The sequence below is a fragment of the Protomyctophum parallelum genome (assembly GCF_964188405.1).
Source record: "Protomyctophum parallelum genome assembly, chromosome: 14".
Taxonomy (NCBI): domain Eukaryota; kingdom Metazoa; phylum Chordata; class Actinopteri; order Myctophiformes; family Myctophidae; genus Protomyctophum; species Protomyctophum parallelum.
In genome coordinates, this window is record NC_139709.1 from 37,310,192 (window position 1) to 37,325,559 (window position 15,368).

Sequence of the window (15,368 nt, forward strand, 5' to 3'; positions counted from 1 at the left end):
CTTTTTGCCTTGTTGAAGTGAAAAATGTAATAATTTTACGCTCTCAAGAGCTAGATTATCATTAAACATCTGCATTACTTATTACTTATTGTGATATTGTTTTGTGTCTGAGAGGCTAAATCTCATCAAATGGTGGTCCTTGGCTCGAATGCCGAATAAAAAAAAATTGGACTTGATATGAAAAAGGGTTGAAAACCTCTGTTCTAAATGAATGAATTGCCATGCATTCTTACCTGTAGAACCGGACTGTTGTCAAAGTTGTAGGCGCTGGGTCTGCCCTCAAGGGTGGAGAAGGCCACGTTGCCGCCGGTCAGAGGAGAGATGTCGCTGAACTCGTCCGTGCACAGAGCCTGCATCTCGTCCTCGCCCGTCCTGATGAAGCCTCGGTTCTGCTTCTGGTAAGTCTTCTCACAGGAGCCGCTGTAGTACTGGTAGGGAACCCAGGGAGCGTCCTCGCTGGTCCGCTTGTAGATAGCAAAGCTCTCCGGGCGGCTGGTGTGGAACTTCAGGCGAACGTACGTGATGTCGAAGGCCTTACCTGCAGAACATAATGAGAAATATTGAGCACACAATGAACGACTACACATTTCAAATGATGCCCATTTAGACATTTCGATTTAGACTACGTTTTCTGAAAATCTTCAAATTCTTATGAACAATTAAAAAGAAAAATAATTCTGTTGCTACATGTATAGGAACAACTGATGACACAGAGGTAGCTCCCGGATTGAAAGGTATAACGACGTATAGGTTGCAACAGGTCTAAATGGGTTAAGAATCAGATCCTAAAGGGTCATTTATGCTTAGAAGTATGCCAGTGTTGTGCGCTGAAGATAACTACAAGCTCACAGTGCGTGTCATGGAGTCCTTCTAGCTGTTGTGTTAATAAATTGAACTTTTGAACAAGCTCAAGCCACAGTGAGTCAAGACAACAACAGACATCAACTTGGTTAATGGTTACACATCAACGCAGAAGGGCAGAACCCAAAGATGTTGTTCATTTATTAACAGACGGTGTCGCTTACCGAAAACAGATTATGTACAAGATCACAATATGTCGTGATGCTTGTAGATTGGCTATTTTTGGGGAGCAACACCATTGGATTCACTTGTGGGGAGGGGTGCCAAGCAGTAAGGAACGCATAGCGCCAAACGTAATAGCAAAAACCTTTGAAAGCTTGCCCAGAAAACACTGATTTAATCTGCAGTCTTCATCGCCACAAAAAGCTATTTTCAGCTTCACATTCAAACATAAATATTATTAAACAAAATATTGGCCGAAACCGAAATATTATATTGATAATGGTCCGATACCGATAATGCATTATTAAGGCCAATACCTATAAGCGATTAATTGTGCATCTTTAATACGTGATGGTAGCAGACCAGTAATGTAATCATAGGAACAATGTTATGGAATTAATATGGTAGTAGGATAGGATTCCAGGCTCTGTGAGGTCTCATGTTATGTTAAACATATTTGTCATGTCTGAGCAAGTTGGTGTGTTGTACAGAACCCTGACAGAATCGACACCGTGACACTATCTCTCCACAGAGTGGGGGTATGGGTGGGGGGGTGTTTGTACTGGCTTGGAATTCGCTGTGTAAACAAGGTGCTGCTAAAACAAGAGGCCCAGACATGGATCCATGCCCAGTGCAAATATAGGTGAAGTCATGTTGATGTGTGCGTGTCATACAGGAAACAATGACACACACACACTGCAGCTCTGCGTGTGTGCACACTTCTATTTCTATACTTGTAGTATTAATTTTCTTAAGCTTAGTTAAGCTCACAATTAGGAAAATATTCAGATTGAGGTTAGGTGTGTTAGGGTCATGTCTGATTTATGCACTATAGTTGTGCACCACTATCACTGACATACAATAAACAACTAGCTCCACTTGTGAGCTTGCCATCTTTAACACAGGCACACACAAAGTATAATTCACGGCACGCTTTAAGGTTCAGGACCGTTCAAAGAAAAGGGGGGGATTACATTTGGGGGAAACGTTCAAAATTGCCTTTGTCATATGCTGGTGTGCAAGTTCAGATCAATTGGTCAAGCCACTGAGGTGTGTGTGTGTGTGTGTGTGTGTGTGTGTGTGTGTGTGTGTGTGTGTGTGTGACTGTTAATATCAAACGGTATGTTTTATCTTTACAGCTGGGTGTGAACCCTGTTTGTAAAGAATTATAAAGATGGCGATCTCTTTCAAAGTACAAGTTCTAAGAAAAGACTAATAAAACAAAACGTGGTATGAAATTGGAAATTAACTTCTCGTCAACCAAACATCTTTGCACCTCTCATCTTTAACCAATGCTCATATTCTCAAGTACAAAAATATGGTCAGCATTGGTCACGGATATTCATTTGTCATTTTTTTATTTAAATAAAATAATCGATTTTCAAATACACCTAAAAGTAGCTGATTTACAAGATCTTAGATGAGCACCAAAGTAGATTTGGTGTCAAGGGGAAAAAGGAGCGAACCTAGTATGAAGCCCTGAGGAACTGGGGTCAGTGAAGTATATAGGGTTTAAGTGGTTAAGAGACTGCAGCATTGGGGTCATCTTTCAGGCCGGAAGCTTCCAGCCTTGTGAGATCAAAGCACAGAGCTGTGTGAAGCGAGGGCACAGAGTCTGTCATTCAACTCTCATCTGAGCACGTGCACACGCACGCACGCAAACCGACGTTTACATTGCTGTACCTTTGAGGACCACCATTTTTAACCCCAAGGCTAAAGCGAAAATAGCAGCTCTACAAGCTCACAATGCGTGACACTTTGTGAGTATAACCTAACCTCTGCATGTCTAATCCTAACTTTCCCAATTGGAAGCCTAACACTAAAACCCTTTTAACCCTATAACATCATTTTTTCTTATGAGGACCTACAATGTCCACTTCTCAAATTATATAATGCACACACACACACACACACACACACACACACACACACACACACACACACACACACACACACACACACACACACACACACACACACACACACACACACACACACACACACACACACACACACACACACACACACACACACACACACACACGACCGAGACAATGTACTGGTTCCATTACCATTGTGTCATGTTAGCACAGTGGACACAATGCCATCCATCTGCTGCTGCAGAACACCAGCAGTCTACTGTTACAGTGCTGCAGGAAACCATTCAGTAATTTAACCAGTCTATTCAGTAGTTTTAACCAGTCAATTCAGTAGTTTTAACCAGTCAATTAAGTAGTTTTAACCAGTCAATTCAGTAGTTTTATTCCGTAATTGTTGAATGGACATGGTTCTCGGCCTGGTCCGTCCATCAGAATGCTCCCAAGGGGAATTCAGCGTGTTCTTTTAGAACAAATGCTTTATTGAGAAGCACAAGAATTTCACAGTTGGGAGCTGAGACAAAGAAAGACTACTAGTCTAGTAGCCAGCCCATAGAGCCCCATTGTGAACCCGGACATGTTGAGTACACCAAGGTTTTATGTTAGAAATGTTTAGTATGGGTCCCCAGCATGTAGAAACTGCCGGATGCTACCTTGCATATGTTGAGCAATTTTCATAATTGGCATAATATGTGACCATACCATTAACAACCTATAGAAGGCAAAATATTCAAAATGTCATCATGCTTTATGTAGCATGTGATGTGTCAAACTAGGGGGTTTTCATGATGCTGAATCCATTCCAAGCATTAGTTTTGCAAAAGAAACACTCATTGGGCTAAAAACGGCCAATGCAGTCATCATAAATAAATTGATGATGTCAGCACATTGTGGGCATGGCCGTTTTAAGCCCAATGAGTGTTTCTTTTGCTATTTAAGTGTCCGGCTAGGACACTTAAAGAGTGCGCAAATTATGGGCATCACTTCCGGTTGGTAGTCATTCATTCAATTAATTTGCCTGATACCTGTCAGTCAACCGATTTAAATCAAAAAGACTGTCAGACTGGTGATTCTATCAACAATGACAGCTGTCAGTCAGACAGCAGGCTAATTGATTGGTTTACAGGAGGATGCTCTTACACATTACAAGTTCACGCTTTACAGTGGATATTATAAGGACAGGGAGAAAAAATATTTTGTGCAACCATTGTACAAAGTTACATCAAATGGAGAATAATAATTAGGAGTAACATATGCCTAAACTGTGCAGAAGAGCTTGTGTTGAGCTTGTGGATCTGCTACTTTTGATGTAAAATAACAGTTTAGGGGTTTAGGCCACATGAGGTTGTTTGCAGAGTCAATATACTGGTTCCATTACCGTTGTGCCTTTAGCATGGTGGACAAAATGCCTGTAAATGTCTGTAACAAATGTTTCACAAGTTTACACCGGGTATTCTAAGGACAGGGTGAAATTATTCATACCAAATTACCTCAAAAAAAGAATAAGAATGGGAATGATACATAACAGAAAATATGTATAAGCTGTGCACATTGCACAAGAATGGTAGTGTGATAGCAGTGTTATCACCGTTCTGCCAAATAATGGATCAAATATCCTATATAAATAAATGGTGTGACGGTACTGTGTACCCAGTCTATTGTGCAACTTATCAAATAAATAAATAAAATCTAATATACAAAACAAATATGTATGAAAGAATGTAAGTGAGGAATGAAATAATGCATCTACATGTAACAAGAACAACTCCTGGTTCTAAGAGCTGTATGTTGTGTGGGATCTAAAACCTCTTGAATACATTAGCTAAAGATGACACTGTAGAGAATGAGATGACAGATTTCCAGCCAAGAATGCAACAGGATATTGACATAAATAGGAGCAATTCCCTACTGATGCACAGGAAAGACACACTGTGCTTTTCCTAGATGAAACCAGCACAAGGCAGCACATTGTGCTCTAACAACTTATTTAACGTATTCATCCATCCATCCATCCATCCATCTTCAACTGCTTATCCGTAGTCGGGTTGTGGGGGCAACAGCTCCACCAAAGAGCTCCAGACTTCCCACAGACATATTAGTAACTACATTCTGGGGGATCCCGAGGCATTTCTGCAGATTTTGGAAATATAATTCCTCTATCTCATTCTTGGTTTGCCCGGGGGTCTCCTTCCAGGGGGGTGTGCATTGAGGACCTCCCTAGGGACACCCGAGAGGCATCCTAACCAGATGTATCTGTAGTCTATTCTGTAAAAATAAGTCTGTAAAAATGTGTTTTAGTGACTCTTAAAGATGTTACAGTATATACACTGTAGTTGTGGCTTTATGTCACATGGGGGGACCACATAAGAATTTAGAATGGTGGACCTCTTCTTGGAGGGCTTCCAAAGGTCACAGAAAAGGTCAGAGAGAGAAGGATGAGGCTAGCAGAGCAGTTGACAGTTGTCAAGACACACGGAACTGGTAGCAAGCAAACTGACTAAGAGCCAGCCCAAGGCACATCTAGGAGGAGGAGAAAGAGGTGCACTACCATATGTAGACACACTGCATGACAGCAGCACGAACAACACTGGACAGGAGAGCGCGGAGGGCGTCTTTGTCTAGATGCGATGCATTTGGGCAGGAAGAAAAGTATTTTCTACAAATATTTTAATCACGCTCATTCATAGAAGGTCTAATCTGCCGTGGTCCAGTTTAATTAAGTGAGTGTGGTTGAGGCAGGTCTAATCTGCCATTGTGAAGCTCTGAGCCCCTTCACACCCTGTCAGAGGGGCTTTCAAATGAAAAGAACACCTGCATACTTTAAATAGTATTGTATAGTCAGGTCCTATATAGTAGTAGAAGTGATAGTAGAGGTAGCAGCAGCAGCAGTAGTGCTAGTTGTAGCAGTAGACGACTAGTAGTAATATTAAATAAACTGGGTCCCCAAACTTTTAGCGCAAGACCCAAAAGAGAAATACCTCCATGGGGCACAAACTACTGTAGTGAAAATAGCAGATCTACAAGCTCACAATAGGTCGCTATGTGACGCATTGTGAGCTTGTAGATCTGCTATTTTCTAGAAGCCCTAGTAGTAGTAGAAAATCTAGAAGCCCTAGTAGTAGTAGATAGTTGTAATAAATAGTAGTGATATATGGATGTTTGTACTAAGAGTAGTAGTAGTAAAATAGCAGTGAAGACACTAGTGTGAGGAGGGGGAGGGGAAGTCAGACAGCACTGGATGGAATGTGCTTCCTCTGGGCTGGTTGACACAGAGAGAGAAAGACATAGGGAGGGAGGGAGAGATGGAGAGAGGGGTGGGGGAGAGGAGACAGCCAGGCCATGTCAAGACAGGAGTGTGTGTTCGGGAGTTTTCTTTTCCTGTGAGATGTAGGAGGTGGAAGGTCAAGGTCATCCAGTTTAGATATGAACTTGATGAATTTAAGTCAATGTACGCACAAACTGAACGTCTAAAACGTACAGCAGGAGCTTAAGCTTAAGTACAAGATCTATTCTACAGGCTATTTTCAAATAGTTTATGTATACAGGGGTTAAACTTATTTGCAGGAGAACCCCCTCAAGGACCCAATTGAGAAGAACCACCGAATTATGGAACCAATGGTGTGTATGCCTGAGCATCAGACAGCAGAGCACTATGTTGTGTCCTGTCATTACAGCACAGTTTTCTCACACACACACACACACACACACACACATGCCCCAGCTCGTCCCAAACCTCACAGGAACACAGTTATTCAAACAACGGGACGAACACGAACAGTTTTCCACAACTAGATCTCGACCCCAGGCCCAGGACACATATTGGTGTCTGATCGATGCAGTTCCCAGTTCTGTAGTCCTAGACTGCCACAGATTAGCAATGTTTGGACCCATATTTTGAAAAAAAGAAAAAGTGGAACATTTTCAGATCATTTAGAAAAACTTTGATTAATTCAATTTGATTTTATTTAAGTTTCTAATTGAGACATGTTTAAGTTATAAGCAAAAAAACGAAATTGTCTTTGATAAATGCAAAATCAAACACAAACTGAACTTTATATGAGCCCTATCAAAGTATTTCAAAAGTAGCCGACATATAGCTCACAACGGTCCATGTTGTGAGCTTGTAGATCAGCTACTTGTGCTGATCTACAGTATATATGGGCCTGGCTCTATCCACAACACAATAAAAAGTGCACTGCATTCCACGGTGATCAACAGGAGGTCTCTACTGGGTTCAGAAAGGCCGCAAATAGTCATGTTTACTGCGAAATCATTGGACCCGAAAAATCTGGCAGCAGTCAGGCTTTGAGTAAAACACAGAAAAAAACAGCAGATCGCTTGACAGGTTGTGAACTTGTAGATCAGCTATGTCTGGTGCATGACGACGCGAAACCATGTATAAATCAGGCCATAGACATTTTGGGACCGTGCCGTCGTCACGTGAACAGTTGCCTGGCTCTGAGATGATGATGGGGATTAATAAACAGATTTTTTTCCAGAGGATGAAGTCATCGTCTGTGGTAAACGAAGGGCGATAAATGTGTCTCCACCGCCTGTCCTGTCCTGTCTGTCCTGCCAAGTCTGACCCAGCCTTCATTAACCTATGCTTAATTTACGCTCTATAGCTGCAATGGTTCATGTTCAAGTACGACACTTTGGTAGAGGTTTGGGGTAGACGTCACCGGTTCACATCCCGAACCCGGTCTATGTGCCTGAGCAAGACTCTTAAAGGTTTTATGACATTCATTTTCATTTATTTTTTCTTTTAGGTTTTATGACCTCAATTACACCCAAAAAACCTGAACTTTGAACATTCAGTGGATTTTCTGTGGTCTGAAGTTTTCTTTGGGGTTTTTTGGGCCTTTTGAGCTACAATGAAAACAGGCAACACAGTGAAACAGTGACATCTGCTGGCAAATCCCATTGACATATATGGGATTTGCAGTAAGTGATGTCACTTACTGCCGGCAAATCAGAGCACCTGTTTGAGCCAGAAAACCCCAGATCACAGAAAATCTACTGAATGTTAAAAGTTCATGTTGTTTGGGTGCAATTGAGATTAGAAAACCTAAAAAAAACAAGAACAATTCCAAAACCTTTTTTTTAATGTCACAATCCCTTTAACCCCTGACTGCTGTGCCCCCCAGTGCTCATCATGACCGTCTAAGCCAACAACTTCCCAAAAACTGGAGTCTTGGGACCCATTTGTGGATCGCGGAAACATTTGTATGTGTCCGTTTATTATTTCCAGTACTTTCGTGATTTCTCCGTGCTTCTCTCTCTATAGTATAGAGTGAGCTGAGAGACAGAGGCACATACGTATGTGCCTCTGTCTCTCAGCTCATTGCAATGGGATGTTTGAACACAATGAACAGTTAAAGGGGCCGTGTCCACTCGTCCACACTCTACAGAAAGTGTTTGAGCTACCAGCATCTTTCAGTCATGCATTTCTATGGTAAAGACCGTGTCTCACTTCTGTGTTAAAGACACGCTGCCTGGGACGCTCCTCTTCCCAGTGCCCATCATTGCATTTTTTGGGGGGGCGGGGATATGGTTTTTATGTACAATGCATGAACTAATCAACATGAACAGATCTTTCATGACCAATTCAACCTGAGTCTGATTAACCAATACAAGGTAAATTAATCAGTTATACTGACAATAGCTGATCTACAAGCTCACAACACAAGCTCACGTCGACCACTTGACCAAACTGACCCAGTAACAAGAACCCAGAGTCAAAGTAGGCTTTTCAACAACTGCACTGACCTAGTGCTACAAGCAACAGCACAATCCTGGTGGCACAGATAGCTTATTTATTTACTGAACTCTCTGTACACAACGCTAGGTCAGTCGTCTCTCTCAGTGGTTCACGAAGTGGGGTCCAGGGACCCTCTCTTGGTACCTTGACAGGGTTCCAAATGGACCCCTACAGGTCTGTTAACAAAAACACATCTTCAGCGTGTCTTTGTTCCATTGTCATGCCAATAAAGCCCACCGTACCGTCAGACAGAGAAGCAGATAAGGATTGGGCTCATTTCCATCCATGGAGACGGAGTGTCAACAAACAAAGCTGATTGCTTCTCTAGGGCGTTGCACCGCACCACCTGAGCGCAGTCGCAGTATCTGTCTGCAGTCTTCAGACACTGATCAGAACACATTGGTGGAAAGTAAATACATTTACACATTTACATTTTTGTTTAATCATTTATACTTCTAAACTACATCTCAGAGACAAATACTGTACTTTTTACTACAATTATTTGACAGTTTTAGTTACTTACTTAATTATCAATCTAGCCGATCGATAAGCTGTTGTAGATCTACAAATCTTTGAGTACTTTTGTACTCGTGTACTTTAACTGACCTAACATTATAAAGACTCCTCTATTTAGTACTTTTTAGTACTATAACTACAATACATTGTGTTATAGCTACTTTTACTCAAGTAAGGAATATGACTACTTCTACCAATGATCAAAGGTCAGCCTTTACGCATGCAAACCTTGAATGCACACGCTTATTTATTTAGACTGAACGTAACCTGTTTAGTCTGTCATTGAAAACACAGGACGAGTTCAGACGTTTAAGAATACAGTGGAACCACAAGACCAAGCCGTATCTAAACAGCAATGAACTTAAACCCTCGACCATTTCAAAGCCAGGGTCCTTATTCTGTGGCAAAAATAGCAGATCTACAAGCTTGTAGATACACGGATTCCACGCCATTTTATAATTTTCTTTTTAGACAAGAAATGCCCAAAACAGGGAGGCCAGGTCGAAAGTGGTTAAGCGACCCTCAAGGGTCCTGGAGGGGTTTCAAGGGGGTCCCCCAGCTAAGTGTACCACATAACACTTTAATTGCCCGGGGTTATTTAATCCATTACATTATAGCGCCCATTCGATTTATAAATACGGACCCCTTTTCCAGACGGACCGGATGTTGTTGTGAATGTGTGTGTAGCAGCTAACAATAGCCACACCACTCTAGAGTCGATCGACAACAACGGGAGGTAAGAATAAATCTATTGCGACTAGCGACTGGACCGCGGAGCGCCGTCTAATAATTTGGGAGTCCTTGACATGAATCTTTTTAGTTTTGAAGTACAGGCCTGCGTTGGGGAGTGACAGGGGTTAGGGTAGGGGTTAGGGAATGTCCAGCTAGGGACGGCAGGCCGGTCCAATTAAATTTCCTCCCATGACATCATCACATTCTTCCACGGAGAAATGAACAATGACCGCTTTGACTTTTAACGTGTGGGCATGACCGCTCGCTCTCTCCCTTTCTCTCTCACCCCCCATCCCTCTCTCCACATTTGTCCCCCCATAATCGTCTCTTCCATCTGCAGAGAGGAGATATGTAAAACATCTGCAGTGTTGTGTCTCTTTCACACACACACACACACACACACACACACACACACACACACACACACACACACACACACACACACACACACACACACACACACACACACACACACACACACACACACACACACACACACACTTCAGCTTGAACTTACATCATACATTAAGACATGCAGCCTGGAAGCCATCAGTTAGTATCAAACTTGCAGCTAAATATCATCTGGAAATATCAGCCTTTTCCCTGCAGACATGAGGAATTTAGAAGCATTCCGGACCCATTTCATTTCTGACCATCATCATTAATATCGTCAAGGCGATACAATGTCTGTCTCCAGTACGATATGCCTTTTCAGAGATATCGCATATATTGTGATACAGTGAAAGCACATTCTATGATTTGCAGTTCAATACCTTCATTTATGCTTCTGTAGACTGCATGGGTACTGTAAAAGGAACCCGTTACAATACAACTCCACTACTGTAACTATGATGGTTGTGTGCAGCTGCTATTGAGCCAGCTCTCAGAATCCACAGGGAGGGGAAGCGGTCTGCTTCCACCCATTTTGAACACCCACTCCATAGGGCTGGGTAATATGATTCCATTACAATGATTAATGTTTATTTTTGTTAAAAAGAAATGTGTGAAAATAGATCTACAAGATTACTACGTGTTGCGATGTGTTGTGAGCCATTTTTGTACGCCACCTTTGTATGAACCCATTACTCTGCACATGCTCTGAACAGAACCCACACGGAGTCACAGTAGCAGAACCTGCGAACATGTGTAGTTTGCGTTCGTCCAGGGTGGGGGAGGAGCGCTGCAATAATGGCAGGAATGTTCCAAAGTTCATCATCATCTGCATTATCATCAACTCTCCACCTACCCTCACCAACAACTAACATTAACCCACCCGACAACCATCACCAAGAAAGAAAGAAAGAACGTGGAGCTAATTCAGTTCTTAAATCTTTACACACGCCTCCCCGTCTGCCAAATCTTTTTTTTTCTTCTCTTCTTCAAAATACTACTGTTGGTCTATGAAGCTTTGATTGGTTTAGGGCCAAAAAATACATTTCTGATCTTGCGACAACATGAAAAACCCAGACCTCTGCAGTCATCTGGGAAAGGTCTGCTCTGACTGTACCTAGAATCAGAACTAAAGGTGAAGAAGCAGTGTTTAGGGTTTTACACGCAACATATCTGGAACAAACTCAGAGGAAACTGCAGGTCGGCTATAGGGCTGACCTTCAATCATTCTTTTGAAGTCTCAAGCTCAAGCACATGGATTTGAAGGGTAGCAGATCTACAAGCTCTCAGCATGTCATGTGGCAATGCGTTGTGGGCTTGTAGATCAGCTATTTGAATTAAATAAATAAAAAGTTAACTGAGAGTTAAAAAGTTTTTAACTAGATTTTCCGTGCCATCGAACGAAGCTTCGAATATTCAATATTTTTGGGTCAGCCCTAGTCTGAACAACTCTGTTCTTTTAATCACAGCTAAAAAAAAGTGCAACACTGACCCATTTACCACTACTCTCAGTACAGTATCCCCAATACCACCAACACCACCACCACCAGTACAACAATAGAGGGTATGCGCGTGACATCATCATCAAACCCAGAAGTTATGCAGGAACGCCCACTGAGTGGCAAAAAACTACTTTCTGGCCTTGACAGCCCATACATTCAAACAGAAAAGTCCTATTTGATTGCATTAAACAACGTTAAACTCAGTTTGCACTTTGCATGTTGCTTTGCCATGACCACAACTGCTCCCATCACAATCACTGTTATTTGTTTATTTAAATCAAACTTCACACGTGCCGCTGGTATGAATGTAAAATCGCTGTGTCCCTAAGACTCTCTCAGGTTAAGGTTTGAGAGTAGAACGTGCAGGTATAAGGCGGTCAGAAAGTTACACATTAAAAGCACTGTGAATGGATAACTACATTCTACGGTGTAGGAATGCCTTTGCTTAATGGTCCTGTTTGTTTTACACACACACACACACACACACACACACACACACACGATAGAATTCAGTAGCTCACATCGAAAGCCACCAGGGAGGTTTAAGGAAGGACGCGTTATCTGAAGGAAACCTGCATCGATACGGTTGTTTGCTTGTCATGTTGTCAAGTGTACCGATTACTAAACCGTTAACCTCATCCCTGAATCAGTCCATAAAACAACATATAGTCCTGTTCAGTGGTACCCAATGAATGATAACCACTGATCTATAACACCCGTAATCACTCTTATCACCGTCATGATTTATGTACTAATGCCGAATAAAAAAATGTAACCACCAGCCTGATTTCATACGAGGTATAGCCAATCTATACACTCACAGAGCTTGTAGATCTGCCATTTCCCACCAAGTGGGCAGAGGAAGTGAGGTTAACGATTGTGTTCCTCATCAATATTCATGAGGGAGCCTGAGTTCAGATGAGGCAAAAATGTACAAGAATGAAGCAACCAGCCTCCAAATGACACCAGATGTAATCTGAGAACATCCGACACACACACACACACACACACGGTGTGAATTTTCATCCTCGTCATTACAATTCTTTGGGAATGTGAATTCTCTCCTTACACGGTCACCGCAATTCCACTTGATTATTTCGATATGATTGTGGGAGGAGGCAGTTTTACTCTGCCTTGGCAAATAAGACAAAAATGATTAACAGAGCTTCAAGGTCTGTTTTGTTAATAATAGTCCCTTCATGAAATGACATCACGCTTTCAATCAACACACCAGCGTTCACATGCACACAGAGCCAGCACAGATCCCTACGTTGATATGTTTTAAGATAAAACGAGCTAATCTGTCAAATATTTGAATCATGAAACATGTTGTAGACAAATCCACTCTGGGTCCATGGAACAACATTTCAAAAGTGGTCCGAAATATGTTTCAATTTGGGGGTCCTAAATGTTTTGAGAATCGCTGAGCTAACAAGCCAGAACAAATCAGCTGAAGAAAACGTCACTAAGTTCTCCTTGTTCTTTGTTATCATGCATACAGACCTTGAGTCCCCAAAACAATGGTGTGTTTGGCTAAGTTTTAATTGCCTGGGCCACCAAAGATGCAGCCGGCCGGCCCACAGGTGTTAGAACACACAACTGTCAGGAACAAACAGAACTGCCCCCCTGCCCCCCCAGCGAGCACACGTTAAGCCTAACAATGAGTCTAGTGCTACGAAAGCCCGCCTAGCATACCTCTCTCTCTCCCTCGGTCAAGTCAAGACAAAGCCAAGTCAGCGTTCTACATTGAAGCCCACGTTTTCTTTTAAAGATATTTGTGGGGCTTTTTTTGCCTTTATTGGTACAGTAGGTAGACAGGGAAGTAGGAAACAGGGAGAAAGATGGGGGGGAAGACCCCAGGAAAGTTCGTCGGGATCGGGACTCGAACCCGCGACACACTGTCATGCTGGATTACCAGCGAAGGTGCCTGGACCGCTAAGCCTGCCCAGGGCAAAGCCAATGTTTAATAACCACTTGAACCCTAGTGTGTCCATAACCCGAAACATAACCATTAAAATAAAATGGACATAAGCAAAAATCAGGGGGACTAGTATCGACCTTAGGAGGATCCTGCTAGGTTCCGTATATACGTTTAACCCTGTTCATTGTCTCTCTCTCACACACACACACTTTTTCTATCGTTTGCAGAGGGGGACAAAATTTGATCATATTTCTATTTTCTACGTATATAATAGTCTAAATGAGGGACAAAGCGAGAGCAGCAGCATGCTGGCAGTCACAGAACATGTAGGATTCCAACAATGAGCTGCTTCATTACTTCTGTTATCTTGCCGTCACCTGATATACATGAAGGAAAAATATATCTATGGAGATCTGAGCTAAACACGTCTGGCTCACCAACGTTTGATGTTCAGAGTTTGCACGCGTGTGTGCGTGCGTGTGCAGCTTGTGTGTATGAAGGAGAGAGAGAGAAATGATGAAAAGAAAGTTAAAGAGTTTTGATTGCAAAATTAGATAAACCAGTCTTTAGAATCATGTGGATCATCATGCGGGTACTCTTTAGCGAGGATATTAATTCTCTTCTACAAATCAGCATAAATCTAGAGATTACAAAAGTACAAAAGTACAAAAGTACATATGGGTCGCTGTCAGGCAGAAACATCTTATCTCTATATTTGATTTTCATAAATGAATGCCCTACTACTTGATCACACTACAGTGTCACTCACAACAAAACAAAAGTACCAAAAATAACAGATGTAGAGTAATATATTTGTCTCAATCTTTGTCTCAAACTCAATCTGAGCTCAATTCCAATGCAAAGAGTTTTTATGATCGGCTCTAGGCCGGGACCTGGATGGAATACAACCGGTGCGTTCACATACGCTAAAAAATTTATCTGCATAAAAGCCTATCTCGTCCAATGTCATTCTTGGCGGTCAGTGATCATAAATTAAAGTCGTCCAATGTCATCCTTGGCGGTCTGTGATCATAAATTAAAGTCGTCCAATGTTGTCCTTGGCAGAAAAGGAGTTAAAAGAGGATATGCGTGAGATCCCCAAACAAAGATATCCACAGCTGAGGGGCCCGCACAGCAAAGGTCCAGTCACCCTTCGTCAGAAGTCCAGATTGCGGAACCATCAGCCAGGCTCATAGGGAGTTAAATGATCACAAATACAGGCAGGATGCAGGAGCCTGACCGGGATGAAGCCATCGATGACATGAATAGTTTTGATGGGAAATACATTTCTGAAAATGGCAGATTTAAAAGCTTACACCGTCTCCTGTATGCTGCACTGTAAGTTTGTAGATCATCCGTTTCCGGTATAAGTCAAACTGTGGCTTAAGTGGCCTCAGCGCCCAGGTTGTTTATAGAAAGGTCAAGTGAAACGCATTGTGTGTCGACTTGGAAAAACATCAGCATCAACAATGTGTCAAAAACAAGTGCTTCACCAAACACACCGAAACGTTCAATTCAGAAGTGGTGGACAGTAACTAAGTACAATTGCGTGGGTAGTAGTACTGGATTTAAGTGTCATTTCTTTTAGCATTATCCCAGTATAGTGGTTCCCAACCTTTTCTGGATCACTTACACATCTTCAAAGC

At 42.1% G+C, this 15,368-nt stretch overlaps 1 protein-coding gene across 1 annotated transcript in view; it reads right to left on the reverse strand.

The window, feature by feature from the left end:
- lamc1 (laminin, gamma 1) overlaps positions 1–15,368 on the reverse strand; it is a 61,592-nt gene that overhangs the window by 26,082 nt on the left and 20,142 nt on the right. Inside the window, exon 2 of the mRNA XM_083782272.1 lies at positions 234–538. Within this exon, the coding sequence (XP_083638398.1) occupies positions 234–538 (305 nt within the window). The remainder of the gene's footprint in view (positions 1–233; positions 539–15,368) is intronic.